This window comes from Polyodon spathula, chromosome 10 (assembly GCF_017654505.1).
Source record: "Polyodon spathula isolate WHYD16114869_AA chromosome 10, ASM1765450v1, whole genome shotgun sequence".
Taxonomy (NCBI): Eukaryota; Metazoa; Chordata; class Actinopteri; order Acipenseriformes; family Polyodontidae; genus Polyodon; species Polyodon spathula.
This window is the reverse complement of record NC_054543.1, coordinates 4,197,834-4,221,270: the sequence shown is the minus strand read 5'-3', so window position 1 is coordinate 4,221,270 and position 23,437 is coordinate 4,197,834. Positions and strand designations below refer to the sequence as shown.

The window sequence follows — 23,437 nt, the reverse complement described above, 5'->3', positions numbered from 1 at the left end:
CTTTGTATAGCCTCCTTTTTTTCTCTATTTTAATTTACCGCAGAATTTAGAAAGAATATACAACATACATCAATATATTTGAACCCTTTCCTATTCTCTTACTGAGGGTATAGTCCCTAGGAACAGTCAGTCTTACTATGTGTTTAGAAATAAGGTGACAACTCAATGACAAAATCCTGTCCCTTTACCAGTATGTGATTTGCAGTACTAGTTAGCAACCCCTGGTGCTACATATTAACATGCAGTAACAATGGATTTACAGAATAGCTCATATTCAAACCGTTTTGCTGTTTTGCAACTTTAAGCAAACTTTTTAAAACTTGAAAGATGACATTGTACTACAAAAAGACATTTTCTTCCCAGATGAACTGCAGTAGAAGAACTGTTTTCAAAAGATAAAATAATTATGCCAACAGAGGTGATCCTTGTGAATGCTGCAGAAGGATAAAGATTCAATTGAGGATGGACTTGTTTTTTACAAATATAGCCTGCAGTAATTTCTACAAGGGTCAAATGCCTCTTTAGTGATGTCAGAATGTGTGAGTGACAACTTGTCTTATCAGATATACTGCTGGTGTTTAAATAAAAACTGATTTAATAGCAATTAATAGATGCTCACGGTGCCTTGCAGTTTAATATGTGGAACAAGGTTGTTTCTGTTAATAAACCTGTGAATCTCAGTGGCAGAAAAATGATGATCTGCCAATCATTTTTTTCAAAGTGCGTATTGTTAGCTTCATATTTTCCTTGGCCTCGATAGTAAAATTTCAAAATCTGTGGTCGTTTCATCCAGACACAAGGTTGCTCCGAAGGGAGGGGGATCACGTGCTCTTCCAGATCCACTACATACAGAAAGATAAATGATATAATGAACCATCAGAGATAATCTAATCGTCATGGTCTAGTTAAACACACAGCACTGCGATCCTTATAAAACAAACTACCTTTCCAAAAGGATAAATGTCTCAGCAACGAATTCCAAAAAAAAAAAAATCTATTGCATCCTTCATCAACTACTAGACTTGTACCGGCCTGACATAAATTTAATTCGAGCTGGCTCTCGAAAATAATTATTGTATTTTGAGAGGAGTAATCATTGGTTGGGACATGATTGAATGTGTCCATGCCTATTGACTTTTTCTATGATTTATAGCTTTGTTTAGTCGATATTCCCATCGAAATTGTATAATTAATTATAAGTGGGGCTGTCAGGCAGCCAGGATGGAGTGTCCTGATGAGTATTTGGGAAGATTACATTTTCCTTAGCCGCTCTGCGATGGTGTTTGGGAATCTCTGCAGGTCCGCTGAGCCATTGCACACAGAGGGGTTTGAGCAGCCGTCAGTATGAAGATCCGCCTGCACTGCTCAAGTACAATTGATTTTTCAGGACCTTTTTATTTGAACTTTATCTGTGTGGAGTCTCTGCTGCAATGGAGGAATCTGTGCACAGGGGGACTCCTACAGCAGGTGATGAACTTTTCTGTCAGCAATGCTTATTAGTCATCTTCCCAGCATGCCTTTAGAACACAACAATAATCAAATAAAAAAAATGTTTGACTCTTTTAGTAGTTCAGCTGTCACTGGTATCACTAGTTATATTCCACCCTTTTAAATAAAAAGTGACCTTACTGAAGCTGAGTTTCATAGAACAGATGAGGTATAATTCGTAATTCGTGTTAAGTATATGCTCTAATGTAGGATTATCGATTTACAGTGTTTACCTGAAGCTGCATCATAACTATGTTTTATGGATGCTCATTTCAGTTGCCTTCTTTAGTTTTGTACTGCCCTACTTTACTTGTTTTGCCCTAAGAGACACATATTCAAGAGCATACATACTGATAATCAATCTGTACTCACCATATAACTGAATATTATTAGTAGCATTTTAAAAAGTACATATTAGTAAACCGTATTAGTAACTGATAAAGCAGATGGTGCATTTAAAATGGGTTTACTGGGATGGAGAGGTTAGCATGCAGCTTAAAAAGATATTGAAACCTAATATTGCACAGCAATTGGGCCTCATTGTCTACCTATTGTAATAATATAAATGGTCAGTCAAGTTGTCAGTTAAATGCTTGCCCCTGAATGCACTTCAGTGCAGAGCTTAAGCAGTGATGCCTGTATTTGATACAGTGTGCAGAGGAATAGCAGTCAGTCACCAGATACAAATATGAAGACATTAAGATATACGAGGGTTTATCTAAATAGAGACCTTTGTTTACCAACACCATGAAAAACAACAACTCTACAGAGCATATGAGCTTCTACATTGTGTTTTGCCTTCTGTAAAACTCCAGCAGGGGCCAGATAATAATGACTGCAATATATTCCCTTCTGCCAAATGTCTATTTTTATATGTACTTTTAGTATTCCTATAATTCAAAACCCCAATTAGGTTTTAGTTTGATAGGGTTTATTCAGACCATATTGCATTAAATATAAAATATAAAAAATACAAAAAAAAATGACATACCTTTTGTTTAAGAAGAAATTTTGAACATTTGAAAAGCTGGAACGTCTGCAGTGAAAGCAAAAATAAAATGAAATGTCCTTTAATCTTTTCCCCCATATTGATGGCTTTTAATGTCGCCAAGCATCATAGTGATGTTTTCTGATATCTTACCAGTCAGTCATTCCACAATTACACCTTTTGACATCTCTATAAGCCAGGCCACAGATAGCATCTGATAGCTTGTTGTTGTTGTTCTTCTTCATATATTTATATTCATAAAACTTATATTAAACCTGTTTTAAAGTTAATAAATGAAGCCCTAAAATTGGCACACTTTGCCTTTGAATCAGTCTACTTGTGAGACATACAAGTGACGTCAAGGTAATTTCATCTCATTTAACTATAACCCTATAAAGCAATGAAACCTTGAGCCTATATAAGTTGTGGTCTTGGTGCTGTTCTGCCAGGCAAAAAAAAAAAATAGTCTTCTCAATTGACTCAATATGAACTGTAGGTGAACTTTTTGATTGCAGGGTTTTAGATCTGTACAGAAACAGTAATAAAATGGCATTGAAACAATTGGGATAGCTGAGGAGATACCCTAGTTTTCACACAGATTGGTCCAGTATAGAGAGTCACATTACTTTCTCTATATTCACCACTCTGCAGTTTATGAATGGTTATTGCATTTCATATCCTTGCTTACAAAATCACACACAAGCCTTTTTTTTTGTACTTTTTTTGTTTTTTTTTGTGGAGGATCCCCACATATGTTCTCCCTCGTCTTTTAAAATTAATTTCTGATTCACAGCTTGTGAATTCTCAGATGAATCCAGCAGGATGAGTTTGATGAATGCAGAAAAACTCACCTTCTGATCTAGAAATGCTCTGCTTTTACACTGTAGCGCCTCAAGAGTAATGTCTCCTGTTCTACTCCACTGGCTGGATTAAGTTGCCCAAAAATGTAGAGCTTCATACTGTTATGAATTTAGCCTTGACATGCAGGGCTGCTTGTGCATTTGGCCCATTATATTAAAATTATACATGCTGTACATACAACATACATACAGCATATTATTATTATTATTATTATTATTATTTATTATTATTATTATTATTATTATATTATTATTATTCACTCTACCTGTTGTATCTATGGCCAGGATTTACTAAGCCTGGACTCCAATAAGTACAAAACATTGAGCTTAGGGGAATCCCTATGAAAATTCAAAATACTTTATAGTTTTAGCAGCAATATGGGTTGACATGTGTGTATATATACCTAATATTTATACATATATATATTTATATATATATATATATATATATATATATTTCCCCCCCCCCCCCCCCCCCCCCCCCAAATCCCACCCCCCCCACCCCACCCAACAAAAAAAAAAAAACTTTATTTCATAATATGCTTTGAAGAGTAGCAATCTTATTGGGAAGGACAGTCTTGTTTTCCCTTGGTGACCATAATCACTACATCTGGGCTAGATTCACTAAGCATTTGCTCCAGTAAAAGTATTTCTAATGGAATATAACTTTAAATGAAATACTCAGTTAAGGTTAATATCTCTTAAAAACACCTTCATATCACTGCAGTAAGTGCTGTGTAAATGTGTCTCTCTCCAGACTTTATGAACACTTGTTCTGTACCATTGTACATGTCATATACTATATACTGTATGTAGAGAAGTGTAGATTATCAGTACAGTTTGGTCCATTAACTGGCTGTTTATTGTACCACTTTGCCTAAATGAAGAATTGCAGAAACAGCCAGCTGTATCCAAAAGGGTTTTTTTGTTTTTGTTTTGTTTTGTTTTTTTCCTGAGACTGGCATTGGACCAGGTGATTGGCAGGATTTCTGGTATCTACAATTGTGAAATGATTCAATTTTTCAACTGAAGCCACCTGGAACATTTTCCCTACTGGATTGTGCAGAAACGAAGGCTGCCGTCAGTGGTGTTAAAATGGGGCAGGAATGGCAAACTGGAAACCCTGCCAACTCAAAACCCCATTTAGAGAGATATCAAGCTGCTGCTTTTATTATATAGTATTAAAAGCTCCCCCCCCCCCCCCCCCCCCCCCGTTGTTGTTTTGGCTGGAAAGGCCAGCCCAATCCAGCACAGCTGTTGGAAAGGAGACTGGCCTTGGCACTGGAACCCTTCGTTTGAGTATCAGCAGTTTCGCGGGGCTCCAGTGGGTGGGCTACAGGAGGGAGGTAATCAGTGATGCAGGTGTCTTAGGTACCTGCTTTTTCCACAGATAATTAATGTGTACAAGTAGCTGCTAATTGAGCTTTTCACAAGTGATTGATGAGCTAGCAGGAGGGAAGAGAGGGTCATAATCAGATATCAATCTGAACTGCTGCTACTTGTACAATGGCATCAGCAGCACAGCTGTGAGATGGGACATGATTAATAGACAGCAGGTAAACATGTGGCCATCATCATAAAAAAAGGGGGGAGGGGGTATTTTTAATGTGACACTCATCCGAATGGGAAGAGAAATAGTGGACAGGATTAAGAAGTGAGCAGAGTCACACTGCAGTCAGATCATAATCATTTCCTGGCAGATAGGGTTGATAGGAATATCTTTTTAATAGTTATTGGTTTACTCCCTGCATGGGGATCATTAGACTGCTATCCTGAAAGTCTAAACATCTACCTGTGTTATTTCCAACCATTGTTCTTGTTTTGAAAGAAGATTAATGTTTTATTTGTTTATTGCGTTTATTCTATATTATTTCCTCAACCCAGCAAAACTTAAATTGGTTTTTAATACAGAAAAAATAATAATTCTTGAATAGGAACAAATGCAACAGGTACCCATTTTAGTTAAAGTAGGAATTATTTAAATCTAAAGCTGTGCACCATTATTTCAAAACTGTGGAAACTTTTTTCTTGTTTGACTGAAAAGGTTTAAAAGTATGTTTTTCCCTTTTTCTAGCATTTAGAGTACGACAGAGAGCTGTCTGTGTTTAAAGATCGGCTGCATGAACTCGAGATCTCCTTCCCTCCCAGGTAAGACATTGCCGGTATTGTCTTTGTTTACACACTGAATGGTTCATTGGCCTGCCTGTAGTGTCACGGGTTGAAGTCACATTTACCTGCCAGCCTACTTTCATTGCTAAACTAAAATGGCTTTTAAACAAGTAATCATTTTAAAGAATTAGTTTCTTCTAACAATATTTATTAACAAGTTTTATTTGCTTTGTGCTGTGTTCAAATACTTGCTGGCTCTCTCTTTTTTTATTATAATTATGTGCGGAGTTATACAGCACAGTTCTTCACACTTCACAGACTACCCTATGCTGCATCAGCGCTACTTCCTCACCTTTTGAACCCACTATCCTTTTGGCCTTTCTAGGATGGGCCTGACAAATTAGATGCCAGTGTATGTGCCAGCTGGAGGGGGGTCAGGTGGAAATAGCTTTAGTCCTGTCCTGACCTGGCCCAGAATCAAATACTTTTCCTGCCACTAATATGCAAGAAAAAGTTCAGACACAAGGACATGCACAAAGAAGTCATGCGTGTAGTTTTTAAGTGTTTAGGATGACCTTCCTTCGCATTTAAAACACATTGGGAAAATGATACGCCTCCTGAAAGGCGACACTGCATTTTGAAATCAAACAAATGAATTTGCAATTACCTCAAATGGCAAAGCAAACAGTTATTGTATGAAATGTTTTTTTGTAGTCGTGTGATATTGCCAGTTGACCTTTAGCACCAGAACTTACTCAATCAGTGAAGCTAATGAAATACTGTAATCAAACTTTAATTATTTGATAAACTGTACAGGTGTCGCAGGTCAAGGTTTTGGCAGGTGCAGTGTGGTTTTTAAGTGACTACATAACTTAATTACAAGGCCTATTTGCATTGCTTTGCGAGGCCTATTTGCATTATTTTGCAGATGGGTCATTTCTCCTTTATTATTTGAAATGATACAGAAATTACTTTTTGAGAACTGCATGTTAGGTAAGAATGAATATATATATCGTCACGATACTCAACATGCCACTGTTGCATGACAATTGCAGGACAATTCTAATTCTAAATCATATAGATACATTTCCCTACAAAAACACAGTACGTATGGCACTTCCAATGCTATACTGACGCTTCTCACATACATGTTGTTATATGTCATTGTAGTTCTGTGTTAACGTAGTAATAACATGTGTGACAATGCATGCACACGTACAAACAAGCAGAAGCACAGACATGCCATCAAACAATGTGCATTTTGCAAAATAAATCCCATCCATGATGTCAACACATGTGATATGCATCTGTGGATGTTTAGCTTGGCGTACGGGGCCATTAAATGCAGCCCTTCTCCCCAGTCGCAGTGATGTAACAGGGAGGTCTCTGGGCATGTCCAAATCAAGTAACCCCGCTACTTGGCAGTTGCTTATAGACTGCTGGAGCCCTGGGGGAAAGTTACATTCTCGTGCCGTGTGTTTGGATTTCAAGAATGTGATACAAGCTGTAAATTCATATTGCTTACGTTCAAGAAGTCATCAGTCAGGTCGGATGTGACAAGTCTGAACACTGCTCACCTCCATGCTGAATTTGGCTTTCCCATGTTAGTGGCGGTCCTGGAGCCAGGGAGGTGAGACAGGCTAGCGGTAGACTGCGGGCTCTCCCACTGAACAATTCAAGACAGTTTGTTTTCGTACAGAGACAACGTTAACTAGAACAGGTTCATGTAGGGGTGTCATCTAAAAAAGATTTCATTCTCAGTCGCGGACAATCAGCCTTGATTTTTTTCACCTAGGAGAATTTCCGATCAGGGCGGGTCAGTCATCTGTTTAGGCCCTTAGGCTCCTAGCTTGGAAAACTATCTTGATGTCATGATATTGATGTGCAGTGGCAGTGCTGGAACTGCATAGCAAACAATAGAAAGATAAAGCGTGGTCTTGTTTGTAACAGACTTAAACATGTCTGGTTCTTAAGCGGTTAAACTTGAGCTATATCTTTTGCTGCACAATATAAACACATGCTATTACAATGGATACTCACTACATAATTTCTATGTCTGCCGATACTTAGGATCTGAATTCCTCTCTCATACTAGATCACAATCTATTGAATGAACAACATCTCCAGGATACTGCAGTCTTTTTTTTTTTTTTTAGCAGGAAAGTGTGTGGAAATCTTGAACGAGAAAACATTGGTCTTTCTAGACAAAAGAGCAGTTTTTAGTCTGTATAAAAAAAAAAAAATTGTCAGGTAATAATAATATATATTTATCATGTTCAGCAAATAGAGGCATTTAAATGGTACCAATTAACAAATGTAATTTCTAAAAGTATATTCTGAAATTCGGTAGAATACAGAGCCAGTAGCAATAGAAGCTAATTAATTTAGCTTCTAATGTTGTCATTTAGGATGCCATTAGAAAGTGATTATGTTAAAGGCTGCCCGTGTTCACTGCATCATTGTGAAGTTAGAGCCACGCAGTTATGGAGCTGTGCTAATAAAACGGATGGCTCTTCTCCTGCATCTTGCTGTGTTTGCCAAGTCTAGACAGCCGTGGAGGGAGCAGGGCAGTGATATATAGCTGTCTCTTCACCGTTTGGTGTTTAGTAGGAAGCTGAGACCAAACTGGAACCTGCCTTGGCAAGTTAGCATACATCTTAGAAACTCTGCAAGCCTGTGAGGATGGGCTAGAGACGATCTTCCCTCGTGGGAAAAATTTAGATTTCTTAAAAAAAATAAAAATAAATAATGGATAAGGTTAAAACAAAACATGTAGTAGTTTGAAAGTTTGTGATTTTCCAGCAACATTGTGTCTAACAGTAGAATAAGTACATGTCCAGTAAGCTCATGTATAGAATAGGTTTATAAAAAGAAACTCATGTATACAATCATTTTAGTTTTGGATGCATAAGACACCTGTGCATTTTACTATTTAGAGCTCCCATGTGATAGCTTGCATTCTTCCTAGATTATGAATACTATTTTGTTTCACTTCTGCTCCCTGAAGAAAGCCAGTCAAGCTAATACAACAATAATGAGTCTTGAATCGCAGTTTATAATAAGCCAGGATAATGAATTACATAAAGCATGCAGTTCATGTAATAGCCTGGATGAAGCATTGTAAATGAAGTCAACCTAATCAATTGTTGCTAACACAGCTTGAGTAACCAGCAGTAAGCTGTTACTGAAATTAAAGTGTTTTCTGTTGCAGATAAAGAAAGACTGGCTTTATCCCCATTATCTGCACAATATGCTCTATGTGATCTTGATATATTAACACAGAGTTAAACCAAAAAGCCTGTGTACTGCATTTACATTGAAACTCACAATTTAATACTGCAAATTTACAATAACAAATCTAACCATCTAATCTAGAGTCTTGTGTTTAAAGGACGCTAAAGCAGTATTAAGGACCACACAATCTTCTGTCTTACTGGCAAACTTCTTTAAAAATTTTTTGATTATTCATTAATCTTCTCTTAATAATCATGTTCTTAGTTTGGCAAATGTATATGAGCAGCAGGATGTTAAAGACTCATAAACCAGATGTTTTTTAGAGGCCAGATGTAAATCTGACAGTTGTATAATTCTAATCCAGAACTCTTGTCACACAGGACAGTACTGTACCTGAGTTACATCCCATTCCTTAAAATCATGATAATGCCACCTGAGACAAAAAAAACAAAAAAAAAAAAAAAAAAAAAAACTGCTTTTGTGAACAAAAATGGTGTCTACCCCTCCACACAGAGCTGTATGAAATACAGCATGTACTACTATTACATGATATCAATGGTCCCATTATAATGAAAACTGCTTCTGCTAAACTTATAATGTGATTATGAGAATCCACCACGTGTGTGGACTGGTTGTTCTTGGTGATGATGTCAGCCTCATCAGTCTAAATGCGTATCTAATAAACAGTTTATAGGGTTACTCCCAAATTAAATCTGTAGGAAGCTAGTATATGATGAAAGCTTGGAAAAATGTGTAAAAATTCAAGGTAGTTATTGTGTTCACCATGTATTGTGTGACAGACAGACAAGCAATTTCCTGTAATACCCATCTCCTGCATCCTTATTCCCTAACCCTTATTCTAGCCCAAACATTCAGTAGTTTATTTTTTACTAAATAAATAGTAAATGCATGACTAAAGGCCCTGGGTCCTTATGCAGTGTGTGCTGTACGAGATAATTCAGCTATATAGAGAAAATGTGTTAATCCAAGTTCCTGTCCTTCTTAACAATGACCAGCCTGATTTCATCTCACCGTTGCATTGAGCCATCACTTGTTAGCAACTGTTGCCACAAAGATAAGTGTGAGCAAGAGCAAAGCTGCTCCTGTCATTCTTGGTCACTCTGGTCGTTATCAAGGCTGCCGCCTCCACCATGTCAGCACAGCCACTGTAACGTACAGAATTATCAAGGGAAAAGATAGAGGTCTATTGGTGTGAATGGTGGAATTAAGAAACTCTGGCACCAAGATACAGGTGGCCGATTGTTAGGTTTATCACCTCTATCCATTAATTCTAATAATTACTCTTGTTAGTTGGTAATAAGGGCAAGATAAGGAGCTGCCAAGTTTCAGAGTTCACACCCGTCTACAAACTTTGCTTTCCGATAAGTTTGTAAGCACAGTAATCTGAGGTATTAATCATTCCGTTGTTTGTCATTGCATTAGCCTGTCATCTAATCTAGAGTTTCTGTACCAGAACCTGCCTACCAACACATCCACTTTACATTTTGCCCTCCACCAAGGTATTTAAGTAGTGTTCTTGTATCTTGGCAGGTGTGAGTTCAGATCGCTAGTATATGAAGAGGAAGCAGCTGTAGTCCATACATGCTTTTTTCTGGAGTTTGAAGTTAGTTGATCAGTTTGATTTCAAGCACTGCAATGTAGTGTGTCTCAGTTAAATTAGTAGTGCAGGACCTGGCACACACATTGTACAGTAGTTTTGCGATAAAACCCCTTTACAAAACATCAGACCAACAGTGAAATATGTAAGGTATCTTTGTATAGTTATGCTAATACAGTTTACTATAGTGTACTCTATTCCATATTTTCCTCTGCTTTAGCATTAAAATTGTCCAATCTAAGACTGGGTTACTTTTACCCTAGAAGCTCACTGTGTACAGTGTGTTACAACAGTCTCTGATACAAGGTTAAAATAGTTTCCTTGTTACCTGTGACCCTAATACAAACATAGCTAGACTACCACACCTTGCATTACTGTAATACATGGTGTTGCCATTAAGAGTCATTATAGGGCAGAGTGAAGCACCAATGTATTGATTCATGAATTAAGGGTGTTTACGCAGGAAAGGACACTGAGTATCTGTGCTATTTTATAAAGAGGTGTTCCAGGAATGCCGGTATGGAAAAGGGAGGCTTGGATTGGGAATTACACGTTCCTTTACTAAATTATTATTTAATGCCATTTGAATTTATGTGTTTCTGTTCCATGTTAGAAGCTTTGTTGCCTTTGAAAACATGAACATGACCACATAGCCTAAATAGTCTATTCAAAGTAAATGCCCTCTAAACTAATTGATCTGTTTGCGTTGCAAAGCTGTGTCTGCCTACAGTTCCTTCTGCTGCTGGATTGCCTGGCTGAACCCCTTCGCCACCCCTTTCTCCTTTTCCTGCTATGACCTTTGAGCCGACTGTTAGCCTGGCCGCCATGGCGATGGTTGTAACATTTTCAAACAGCAGCTGTTTTACACGTTGTACTCTAATGGTGGTGTTTGCAGGGCCTATGTTTGCCCTCCTGATTTGCTACAAATGAGATGTATATCATGGATGTTTTGCTCTGAGAATGTGGGACATGTTTGTGTTTTGGAAACCTGACACTCATTGTTTTAAATGCGGAGACAATTACATCCAGTTTTATTTTGATTTATTTTTTCTTTCTGAACTTTGTGATTCTAACTCTTAACAACTGTAAAACGCTAGCAATTGAAGTCATCTGTGGGAGGTCTTGTTATGAGGTTTCTGGCACGTTGTAATAAAAGTAACCCACTGTAGGTACCACAAATACTGCAGGAGAGATTTGGTTCCTTGATATGCAGATCTTTAGCTGCTTAATTACTAGACTTTCATGCCAAGTATGGAAAATTACAAAATTTAAAGTAAAGCACAAAATTAAGCTTTGAGTTTTTTTTTTACAGTGCTGATGACTAGCATTAGAAGGGGGATTGTTCATTTTCTCTTCTAGAAGACTTCCCTGCATATAATCAATATTTTATGAAAATTATAGAAGTAGAAGATGTTTGGTTTCCTTGAACTACATCCATATTGGCCAAAATTGAGAGAGCTTTTTCTTATGCATGCCTGATAAACCCTTGACCCAGCTACTCTACTTCTGCACAGTGCATTTATAGCCTTCTAAAAATGAACCACACCTCAAGTTAGCAAACTACACTCTTCTGATTTTGTTTTAGTTATCAATAACTGTTTTAACTTTGCATCCAAATGATGTCAACAATGGCACAGTATCAGTAGGATATGGGTGTTAGTATATAGCACAGATCTGTATATTATAGATGAGTTCAAAGTTTTTTTGTTTTTGTTTTTTTTAACACAAGTAAGAAATACGGTGTACTTTGCAGTGGCACTGAAGTAGCAAATTGAATTCTCATAATGTAAATCTTGTGCATTTTGATGAGGTGTAAAGGGTACTTTAAATCACTGGATTGTTCCACTAGTTTCCATACAATTTTTTCTTGGATGTTTGCCACAGCTAATCTTTTTTTGATGGCAGTGCAGCTTGTAAACCCATTTGACAGAACTGCTTCCTATCACTCTGTAAATACACGGTAAATACAGTTCTTTCTGTTCGTGCATGTTGTATTTCTTCTCAAAAGTCAGATTCAAAATGTACAGTTGAGTGGGTGCCACAGAGGTGTTCTCAGAGCGCTTAACTGAAGCTTTGAAATAGAGGCAGCAGCAGTTTGTTTGTGAGTTTGGCCAGCCATTGCAGTTTCCCTGTTTGTACAGCATGCACTAGTAAAAGAGTATTCAATATGAGCCAATTGTGCATTCACCAGGTACAAGACAAGCATTTTCAATAGGGCATCATTTATTAGGGGACATAAAATGTACATTTCTTTCTGCAGTCTTGGAAACACCTGCCGACCAAGCGCCTACTAACCTCAAAGCAAGCCTGCTGTCTTGCCTATCATGACTAAAACTGACTTGCAACAGTGTGTTGTGCCTTTTTTTGGTTATCTTCTAAAATATACTGGGGATGTTTCTAATGTTCAGAGATAACGTCCCTAGTGCAGTTAGTCTACGTGGTGCCTCGTTTAGACACGCTAAAGCAAATCTTACATACAAAAAATGACCTGGGCTTTGTAGTCTATTAAAATATATATCCATGACCTTACCTATGCATAGTTGTGATACAAAATAATTTCAAAACATGGTAAATTTCAAGATAATAATTATTTCTGTGAAAATAGATGTACAATATTTCTGTTCATTAATTAATTCCTTTACAATACAATACATTATTTATTTTTCACCAGTTATCCATATAGCGAAGACAGCAGTCAAGGGAAGCAGTACATGAATACTAGATGTCCAGCCTGGTGCGATCGGATTTTAATGTCTTATTCTGCAAAGGACCTTATTTTAAAGGTGAGTGTGCAGTGCATTGCATGCCCATTCTTAGAGTGTAATGTCTAATGTGGCTTTAACTTGGAACCAAAAACTGGGTTTTAAAAGATACCAACAAATTATAAAACTAATTATTGGTGCCTGAACTCTGCATTCTGTTTCAACAATAAAACTACAAAAACAATCCTTTTGTTTATGCAGACAATTGAAAATAATGTTAGTTTGAATAAAGAAAGATTGTATTTTTTTATTGAGTAGTAAATACAAATATTGTAGATTTTAATAAAGGGAGAGAGAAAAAATAGAAAATAGAGATTTTTTTTTTTTTTAATTGTGTGTATATTTCATTATGATAAATCTAATAATAATGTATATAATATAATGCATTTTGTGACTTCTACATAGTTTCAATATATATATTATATATATATATATATATATATATATATATATATATATATAACATTTTACAAAATAAAAAAATAAAACTTTAATCATTTAGTTATGATTTGCTAAAGAAAGATATATTACTTAAAATATGGGGAATGTTCAGCAGTTTACAGAGTTGTTTTTTTTTTTTAAGACTTTATACTGTGTAATTCAGTTAAAAAAACAACGTCATGAACAACAACATATCTCTGCCTCTATATATATTTAATCACAAAAATATAAAGCCTTAACTGCCTAAAACATTCTATATATCATTGTTCTTATTTTAAAGTGCGGGTTAATTGCTTGTAATGTAGAACCCAGAAGTAAGATAAAGCCCATGTAACTCTCCACGAATTAGCTCATGGCGCATTGAGTACCACACAGTAGGCGTTACAGATTGTACAGACATGGGGCTGTAAACAGCCTTCATGCAGCATCATCTATCATGGCACGGTCCGTTAACTTGCCATCATGTTATTTTATGCTTTCTGAGCCCTAACACACTAAAGGTTGTCCACTGCTAGGGAGTTGCATCGCCAGCTGAGAGCATGCAGTAATGAATGCTCAGCGAAGTGTAGGTTTGTTTCTGCTTGCGCGCTGCTGTAATTTGTTTATCTGTCTAAAGATTATGCAGCCCGAAAATCCACAATTTTCTGCTGCCTTTGTAAATTATCAAGTCCAGTTTGATGAATGTATCCCAGCTTCCTGAGCTAGTCACATGATGATCTCAACACTTATTGGAAAGTGCTCATGCATGCAATACAAAAGGGAATATTATTTTATTTCAATGCAGACAGCAGCACTCTGCCATCATCCTGACCTTAGTTCCTTTATTGGTTTGAAGTTAATTTCTGTTCAAGTTTATAGTTCATTATCTTTTCTTTTTTTTTTTTAAATGGCAGGATGCCGACTTGCCTTCCTGGTCAAACATGACGCCGTGTAGCTTGGAGACTCGTACTGTATCGAAAAAGATATTTTAAAACAAGTTCAACCTAAATGTGTGATCTATGTGTGTCTCCGTGTCATTGTGCTAAACATTTAATAATCACTTACATATTACGATATTTAAAAAAAGACATATGTTGAAAACATTTTTGAAGCAGTTATATTACCATGGTTTTTAAGTCACTAATTCAATAATAAAATTAAAATAAATCAATAAATAAATTTCATTTTTTAATTGGTCACAATATTATTTAAATCACAGTTCTACAACACCGTCATACATGTTGCCCTGGTTTTAGAAACAGCTGAGAATAGGGTAAGGGTTTTAAGCTGTTTCTTATCGATTAGGTATCGCTTAACACACATTACATTTCAAACTTTCTGTGTTACCTGATCAAGTGCTGTACCAGTACCCTGTTTACACTAACCACTTTTAAGAAGGATTTGTGGCAACTTTCATAGTGTAAACCCAGTCGTCCTAGTTTGAGCCATGACAAACATAGCCTATAAATGTACCTGTAAAATAAACAGTGAACAACCTCAGTCTTTGATTGCAATTTTAACAGCTGCAAAAAAAAATTCTGTCATTGTTCTCCATGTCGACTGTTCTTCTAGTCTCTCAGTCGCTCCAACATTAATTGATGTTCCACTACTTTTTTCTTGTTGAAAAGTGTTTGCAAACATCAAGCACTTTTCTGAGAACTACTTGAAAGTGTTCCTCACAGATTCCAAGCAAAGGTTTCAGGCAGACCCAGTGTGTTTGTAGTAAATCTCTGGGATTGCCTTCTCACTGCCCCTAAAAAGCAAGTTCTTCAGATAAGCTATTGTCAAAGCCCCGGGGCTGTGAATAGCCACCTTGTTGAGAAAGGGATGTGTTATTTTTTCTTTCTTCTCACAGCCAGAAAATGATGAGAAAGCAGTGGTCTATGATAATATTGGACCTAACGTGTGTATGGGGGACCACAAGGTAAAGTCAATATGTTGTGCCTATTAGCAAGAATATACACCCATTTACTGTGTTTATTAACCAGCTCAAGATATAAGTAACATGTCTTAATGTTTATTCGTTATTAAGTCAGAAAGTAGTTATATACTAGTCATAGTCATTTTTAAATTTTTTTTTTTCTTTATGGATTTCCCTATTACAAATGTACCATGCCTTTTTTGTGTTACCATACTTTTTACACTGTTATTCTACTAATTGACCATAGTTTACCCTGGTTTGCCATCATGTTTACCATACCTTGCTGATCTTTACAATGCTCACCTATGCTTTACCATGCTTTCGCCATGCTTTATTACATTTTGCTGAACTTTTACTGTGGTAAAATTTAAGGGCTTTTTCATTTCTTACTTGAATTGAGTGTCTTAGGTAGTAGTTAAAGTAAATGTATTTATTTAGTTTATGCCCGATAATTGTATCAAATATCAAACGTGGAAGACTTTACACACTTCCCTTACTAGTTCAGTAATCTTTATGTATTTTTCGAGTTTGACAGTCAATGGAGCTGGCCAGATAGCTGAAAACAGCAAAGATTAATAGTTTACTTTACTACCTGTTAAGAATACCAAATACCAACACATGGAGAACATTAACCACATTTTGGTTCTACTGTTTCTGTGGCCATTGTTAAAAAGCCTAATTGCTGTTTTTGAGTATATTTTTGCCTTTAAATAATATTTACTGTAAGTGCAAGAATATTTAGAATGCAGATCCACATATCTCCCAGTGGACCACAGTATATACAGTGCTTGCCATGAGCATTTTTCTTTTTGTATATCTTTGTTGTAGTTCACATGCTCATGGTCGTCTTGAGTGTGGTCCATGTATTGGTCATGATGGCATTCCAAGTTTTGAGATTTATTTATTTATTTGTTTATTTTTTACAGCCGGTTTTCCTTTCATTTCGAATTGCTGCTGGGGCAGGTAAACCTATTGCAAATAAACACAAGTGTTGTGTTGTGCAGTGATGTGGTAAATATTTATATATATATATATATATTTTTTTTTTTTTTATTATTATTATTATTTAAAGTATTTTTGTTTTGTGCAGAAGGTATGATGTCGCTTCATTTTCTGTAAAATATGTTGTTTGACAGGGAAAAGGTGCCAGTGGGGGGAGAAGATTTTACGAGAAACGACCCTCTGACAGCAGCAAAAGAAAAGAAAATGAGACGCCAAGAAAAAGAAAATAGAGAAATACATACAAACTTTACAGATGTAGTGATGGACCGAGTCCTTAGTGCCGCATTGTTAGACTGCTGATCCTACACAACGCTTCAACGTCTGGACCCTGTTCAAGAAAAGCCTCACATACCTCACTGTCTTGTCTGTTCCTGTGACGGAATTGAAATGGGGAATATTTTTTATGTGTCACAGACTTGTTGCCAAAACTCTAATAGAGATCAGAAATACTACGTATTTTAGATACAGCATTTACAACTTTTTGGAAAACTCGTCAGCATAAAGAAGTTATTTCCATGTGTAAGATATATAAAAGTGCAATGCAGAAGCTGTTTATCAATATCTTAGTAGTTTTTTGTACATTAGATTGTATAAGTAGAGGTATTGATGGTTTAAGTGAAGTTTTCTTTACCGACCATAATTTGTGGTCTCTGTGGCAGGATAGATATGTATTTTTATTTGATTGCCTTTTCCTCTGTTTTGATTATGTGCATACTACACACTGCTGTGATAAATGGTTTTGAATCACAGATCAGCTGCTTCTCATTTTATATACATTTTAAAATAAACTAATTACCAAAACTTACCAAAAATGTGTGCCATATCAGCTAATAGTAACTTCAAGTATAGCGATTTTAAAATATATACAACAAACCAAATTTATAAAAGATATTTAGCAGGTCCATTGTTAATACAAATATATAAAATATTGTTTATCACATATAGCAGTCTCAATTCCTCATTACTCTTATTCTAACTTATTTATATGTAATAATAATATTATGGCTCTGAATGTGAAGTTTATAGTTAAGCTTGGGTAACTTTTAAGAATTTTGTAAACTGTTTTTGTCTTTTTGTTACTGCATAATGGTGCCAAGTATTGTATATGGAAACACGAATAATACTGTGGGAGACATAGTACCCTAGTTTAGTCTAACTTTAGATAACATTATGCTTAATTATAATTTGTATATATAAAGTCTGGAAAACCCTTACATGGCAGTTTAATTGTGTAAGTAGCTGTTTGCAACCTGTAATGCTATGCTGTTGCAAGCAATATCCCACCATTGCTCTGTAGCACATTGAAAGTGATGATAGAGTCTGTTGATGAAACACTTTTCTTTTATTGATTTCATTTAGTACACTACAGCATTCACAGACTGTGTGATGGCATTAAATTGATGCTTGATTTTTTGGTATGAATTACTACAAAGTGAAAATGATTTTATTTCTGCCAGCCAAAATGATGTTTTGACAACGTGATCTGGGTTTGTAGACGAAAATGCTTGTAAAGTTATCTGCAAGTCCCATGCAACAGTGTGCCAATGTCTCAATATAACCACACTTCTCTGTAGCAAATAACCATTCATCCCATTGGAACTACATGTTCTTTGGTTCTCAAGCAATAAAACCGATGAAACTGCAATGCTGTGTGTCCTTTTTAATCATCTTTTATCAAATGTGTTGCACCTTTTTATTTAAAAATAAATAAATACATCGGTAAATAGGAAAGGGATTTTTTTTCTGCCAGTAAGCTTTAATATAGAAAGGATGGTTCGTCTGATGACTGAACTCTTCCCAAAGTAAAACCTTGAACACATACAATATGAATGGGATTTTAGCATCATAGGGAGTTTAATCCACAGGAATGATGTTCCAAACCCATAGGAATAACGTATAAAAGCACTAATAAATGAGTGCATCTGCAACCACCTGATACACTACAACCTGTTTGCTGGTTAGTCGCTCTACACCATAAGCATATGAAGTAATAGACATTAACTTTAGTTTTAAAATGGACTATCTTTAGTATAATGAAATATACCACACACTCAGTGACAGCTGTTTTAAAATTATATATAGAAGCAAGAAAAAGAAACGTAAAAACTTTGCGTCTCTATCTGCCTTCCGTTGGAAGGTGGGCGTGGGATACGAAGGTTATTTTAATTACTTGAGAATGTTTAAAATATAAATGTATGTGTTGGATACAAAAATATATTTTCCATTATCATCTACATTTAAAAAAAAGGCAAAAAATAAACATCACAGCGGTATCTAAATCTGTAAAGGAATGTTTTAAAATGTCACAGGTAAATCGAGAGACGAATTGCAAACGTGGCAAAAGATCTCTAGATCTCGTGAGAAAAAAAAAAAAAAAGTGAGGAGGGGGATGCTATGATGTGTGGACCAGCAGGTTAATTTCTTGGAGTTTTACATTTTCTCAAGTGCAAAACATTTTGGTATTATTCGACATGTTTCTGCCCAAAACCTGTTTAATACTTTATGCGCGTTAAGACTATTACAGTGATAACATGAAGAACAGAAAAAAGGCAAACCTATATAATTCACTTTAAAATAATATTACAAAGTTTGTGATCACGCTGTTCTGATTACGCACCAGCATATTGAAAAGTATTTTATTTTTTTAATTGAGCAGCAGAAATCTGAAAAACAAGATATAATAGTGTTCAGGAGTGTGCGGTATTTCAAGCTATTTTAATTTCGTGAAACTGTCGTATTTTAAACGTTTGTCATAATAATTAACGTAGCTTGTTTTGAAATAGTATCATTATAATGTGTTCCTGCGCTTACACTTGCGAGTCTAATTCTGTTTAATAGTCAGGATATATTTGAAAATATGACTACACAGTTTTTTTGTAAATAATTTTTGGTATTGTAACATGCAATAAACAGTACACCAACAGAAATTATCTTTTTATATCGGTGGTCAAGCGATGTGAAACACCCCAAAACAAGTGGTTTATTTAAATTTGACGTAATGCTTAAAACTTCTCAAAACGTAATAATTTTATGATTTGTTCAAGGTTGTCAATGGCGTTTCTTTGCGAGTCTGTTTTAAACTATCAATATTTTGAGTTTTACATTTATGATACATTAATTTAGAAAACGGTCTAATGTGTTTAATATTTACTGAGATGTAGGTAGGGATCCAAACCTCTAACAGGATTGCTAATAAATATAACACCGCGTTCAACGGGTTAATCAACACTTGTAAAGATTTTTCAAAAATGTCTTTTAATAAAATGGCTGTTAAAAACTGCATTAACAGTATGGGACATATTCGCTAAATATCAATAACCATGCTAATTTTGCCCCATTAGTTTCGTAAAATTAAAACAAATTGCCTGTAAGAACAGAGAGGAGCTCTCGACTTATTTGAAGATTTTCAATTTTCAGTTTTTTTTTTTTTTTTTTTTTTTTGTTTTTCAGAAACGTGCTAGCACTATTGTAAATGGTTCACAAATGAACAATGCCTTATAACACTAAAAATGCTAAAAACGAAATAAAGCCATCAAAATAGCAAACTTGTAAAATCTGAAAATGAGGTTGTTTTTTTTTTTTAATTGTAAAATCAGCCCAGAGTTGTGAAATGTTAACTATACGAAACTACTGTATCATCAAAATACTTTTACTTTCATTTTACATCTTGCATAAACGACTGTTAAATCGTTCTCCGTTATGTAAAACTAATATGTATTTGAAAACACATTTTAATAGAGTACATTTAGAGAAAATACATTCTCAATGTGCAACGTCTTAACTGTTGAGCTTTTAATGTATTGTACTTAGACCAGAACTACATTTGTAAACCCTGATTCACGTACAGGTGAAATTAAATATATAAAATACCAAAATAAGGTCATATTTTAAAAACATAAGGTTGTTAAATAATTTATTGATAATACAAAGTATGTTTTCAACTATCGTGGAAGCAATAATAGTCTCTTTTTTTAAACATACATCAAATTTCCAGTTTGTTTTCTATTTCTGTTTGATGCGGTACAAAACATAAATTCCCTCAAACAACAACAAACAAAAAAGCCTTGTGAAGTGTGAAACCGAGTATTTTTTTTTAACATTAAAAATGTACAACAAATTGAACTTTAATAATAATAATAATAATAATAAAATAATAATAATAATAATAATAAATACGAATCTGTGCCTTAATTCTGTAAAATAAAAAAAAGTGAAAACAAGAGAAAGGGAATTTTTAAAAACAATCGTTGAGCTGTTGAATTCCATAACTTAACTCAGTAAAAAATATATACATCTCATACACATTATAGTCTGTACAACACATATCATCACTTATAACACCTAGTTGCATGTCCTTCCTTTTTTTACATGTATACCCTGGTTAAATCCGCTTTAAAAGCATTTTAGAATATGTTTTTAGAATATGTACAAGTTTGTCTGGAGACCCCCCCAGAATATATATATATATATATATATATATATATATATATATATATATATATATATATATATATATATATATATATATATATATATATGTGTGTGTGTGTGTGTGTTTATCACAATGTATCCGAGCTGTTACTGCACGGACTTAAGAGTGATAAATTCGTTGCCTTGTGCTTTTTCAGCAATCTCGTTATTTTCTCGTCATCAGAGTTGGGGTCCAGCGGCTTGTTGTATTCATCATCGTCCTCGTTGTCCGAGCTCTCCTTTAATTTTTCTGTTTCTGAATCGTGCTTTTTCTTTGCCGTGGCCATCTCTGCTGCGTGCCTTTTTCTCCATTTGGTTCTCCTGTTTTGAAACCATACCTATAAGAAAAAAAAAAAGAAAATAATTAAAAAAAAAAAGAAATTGTTCTTTTTTTCTTTTTTTACGGTAAAGTGAAGCATCGCCTTTGTCTTTAGAATAACATGTCATAATAAAACATTCTGAAGATCAGATTCAATAGTTAAATAATATCAAATTGTCTTTTTTAAAAAAACTATTTAACGTTCCATGTAAATGTAACATGGTACTAAATGTATTATACAACACTTCCTGTTCTTTATAGGACATATTATTTCAGCCTAAAATGTGAGCGCAAACTATTAACATTTTGTTGTAAGGAAACCGATTTAAAATAGCTAAATCATCTAGTGACAACATCTTTTTTTTGGTCTGTTAGAGTGTTTTGACGTGTTTTACCAAACGTATAGGTTGACATTAAACGTTACCATGCGTGGAAGGATAGTTTAAAGATACACAGTAACAAACGTACAATTGCAGTTATTTTAACAGAATTCGAAGCATGCGCATATCAGCCATAGTTTTCATAGCATGTGCATTAACTATAAATACATGAAATGAACGTTACCTTGACTTGGCTTTCCGTCATTCCCAAAGAATAAGCCAGACGGGCTCTCTCTGGACCTGCCAGATATTTTGTTTGTTCAAAAGTTTTCTCCAAAGCAAATATCTGCTGTCCTGAAAAAGTCGGTCGAGAATGCTTTTTCTTTCCGTCTTTATCAAGAAGCATGTTAGCTTGAGCTAAAACAAAACAAAAAAAAAAAAAAAAAATTTAAAAAAAAAGAAAAAAAAAAAAACTTTGTTAATACACTTGTTACAAAATGTAGAATGGAATTTCTAAAACAAAAATAAAAGCAGTTTTAATAGAAATTCAATATGGATACTTTAACATAGTATACTTTTACTGCCAATGTATATAGAATATGCAAAATACAAGCGTATATAACATCGAAATGTTCATTTAATATGAGTTAAGGCCAGTTAAAACTACTTTAATTTGACAGTTCATCTTTAACTTTTGAAAAGCAACGGACCCTAGAACTTCCGTTTATTTAACAGACTGGGCGTGAATGAGCTGTGCGCTTACAAAATGAAATAGAAATGCATTCAGCAACACCCAATAGTGTGTATTTGTGTTTAATTATTGACATGACATGTGCGAGCATGGCGCATCATGATTTAATTGTAACCCCTCTTAAGTACAGGGGGAAAAAAAAAAAAAAAAAAAAAAAACTTACACGGGCAGGCGAGTCGTGGATCTCTCCAAGGGGACCCTTGCATGACTCCAGGCCAGAAAATGGGGGCTCTGCCAGGGAGTTCCGTCAAGGGCTTAGGGTATCGAGAAACGGTAGCCGGGTTAAAATACATTCCTGCCGAAGTGGTCAGTCCGTTTATCCGAGGAAGTCCCGAAAGAAGACCGCTGGCTGTAGTAATGGGTCTTCCCAGGATGTCACTAATTCCGTGTGGCGTCCCCAGGGGAAACTGAGCGTTCAAGCTAGTTAGCGAAGATGCCTTAAAACCCGAGTGATTCTGCAGAGCGTAAGGGAATAAAGAGGTCTTCATTTCAGCCATGTTATGGAGAGCTGCCAGCGGTGTACTGCCCAAGACGAAAGCACTCTGGCGATTAGTATCCATCTGCTCCACCGCTAACATTTGTGATCAAACAAAAGCCCCCCCCTCCCACCCCCGGCTTGAAAAGACCCAGGATCAGTACCGTAGGGGCTTTTGAAGTTGAGATTGAAACACTGCGGAGTGTAATTGTTCAATATCTTGGAGATCGTGTCAGTTTTCTTTGCGTACTAGTTAGATTACACAACAGTAAAGTTTCACTAAGCAAAAATACCCTTTTAAGATAGATGGTGCTAGTCGCTTTTGGTGCCTCGCATGTGTCCAGATTGAATATCCACTTGGAAATCAGCAGAGCTCTTTTAATGGTTTTGATGACTATACCATTAGGGTCGACTTTTCCTGTGAAATTGACTCAAGCTGAGATCAGAGCAGTGCGGGATGCCCTGATAACCACACTGCCACCTGCATGTTCAATCTCCCATTGGATAAAATCGAGTGTAGCTGCTCTGATTGGAGCACTGATGCAAACACTTTGCATGAGCGTCACTTGGACAAAGCAGAACTCAATAAAGGTCTTATTGCAGAACTAGTAATGGCACAGTGTTCTATAGAAATCATTGTTTTAAGACTTGACAAAAAAAAAATATATATTTTCTTTTGTAACCAATGATCGCTGGCAAA

General features: G+C 35.5%; 2 protein-coding genes across 4 annotated transcripts in view; one reads left to right on the top strand and one right to left on the bottom strand.

Annotated features, from left to right (window-relative positions):
• Positions 1-18,046, top strand: part of LOC121321733 (inositol polyphosphate-5-phosphatase A) — a 133,911-nt gene extending 115,865 nt beyond the window's left edge. For 2 of the 3 annotated variants that reach the window (XM_041260829.1, XM_041260827.1), the window contains exons 12-16: positions 5,411-5,484; positions 12,969-13,080; positions 15,335-15,403; positions 16,327-16,363; positions 16,537-18,046. In XM_041260829.1, the coding sequence (XP_041116763.1) occupies positions 5,411-5,484; positions 12,969-13,080; positions 15,335-15,403; positions 16,327-16,363; positions 16,537-16,586 (342 nt within the window). In that variant the 3' untranslated portion in view covers positions 16,587-18,046. Of the gene's footprint in view, positions 1-5,410; positions 5,485-12,968; positions 13,081-15,334; positions 15,404-16,326; positions 16,412-16,536 lie in introns of all 3 variants that reach the window. The other variant, XM_041260828.1, reaches the window with a different exon arrangement.
• A 2,871-nt stretch (positions 18,047-20,917) lies between these two features.
• On the bottom strand, positions 20,918-23,199 carry LOC121322101 (homeobox protein Nkx-6.2-like). Its single transcript, XM_041261621.1, has 3 exons — positions 22,426-23,199; positions 21,756-21,928; positions 20,918-21,210 (listed from the first exon to the last, which is right to left on the bottom strand). The coding sequence occupies exons 1-3, from the start codon at positions 22,838-22,840 to the stop codon at positions 20,962-20,964; spliced, it is 837 nt and encodes a 278-aa protein (XP_041117555.1). The 5' UTR covers positions 22,841-23,199; the 3' UTR covers positions 20,918-20,961.
• Positions 23,200-23,437: the final 238 nt, after the last annotated feature.

Excerpts from the sequence above, each read along its gene's own strand:
- LOC121322101 (XM_041261621.1), bottom strand. The coding sequence starts at position 22,840 with ATGTTAGCGGTGGAGCAGATGGATACTAATCGCCAGAGTGCTTTCGTC. Across the intron at positions 21,929-22,425 it reads TCCACGACTCGCCTGCCCGT|CTCAAGCTAACATGCTTCTT; the intron begins GTAAGTTTTTTT and ends GTTTTGTTTTAG. Across the intron at positions 21,211-21,755 it reads TGACGGAAAGCCAAGTCAAG|GTATGGTTTCAAAACAGGAG; the intron begins GTAACGTTCATT and ends TTTTTCTTATAG.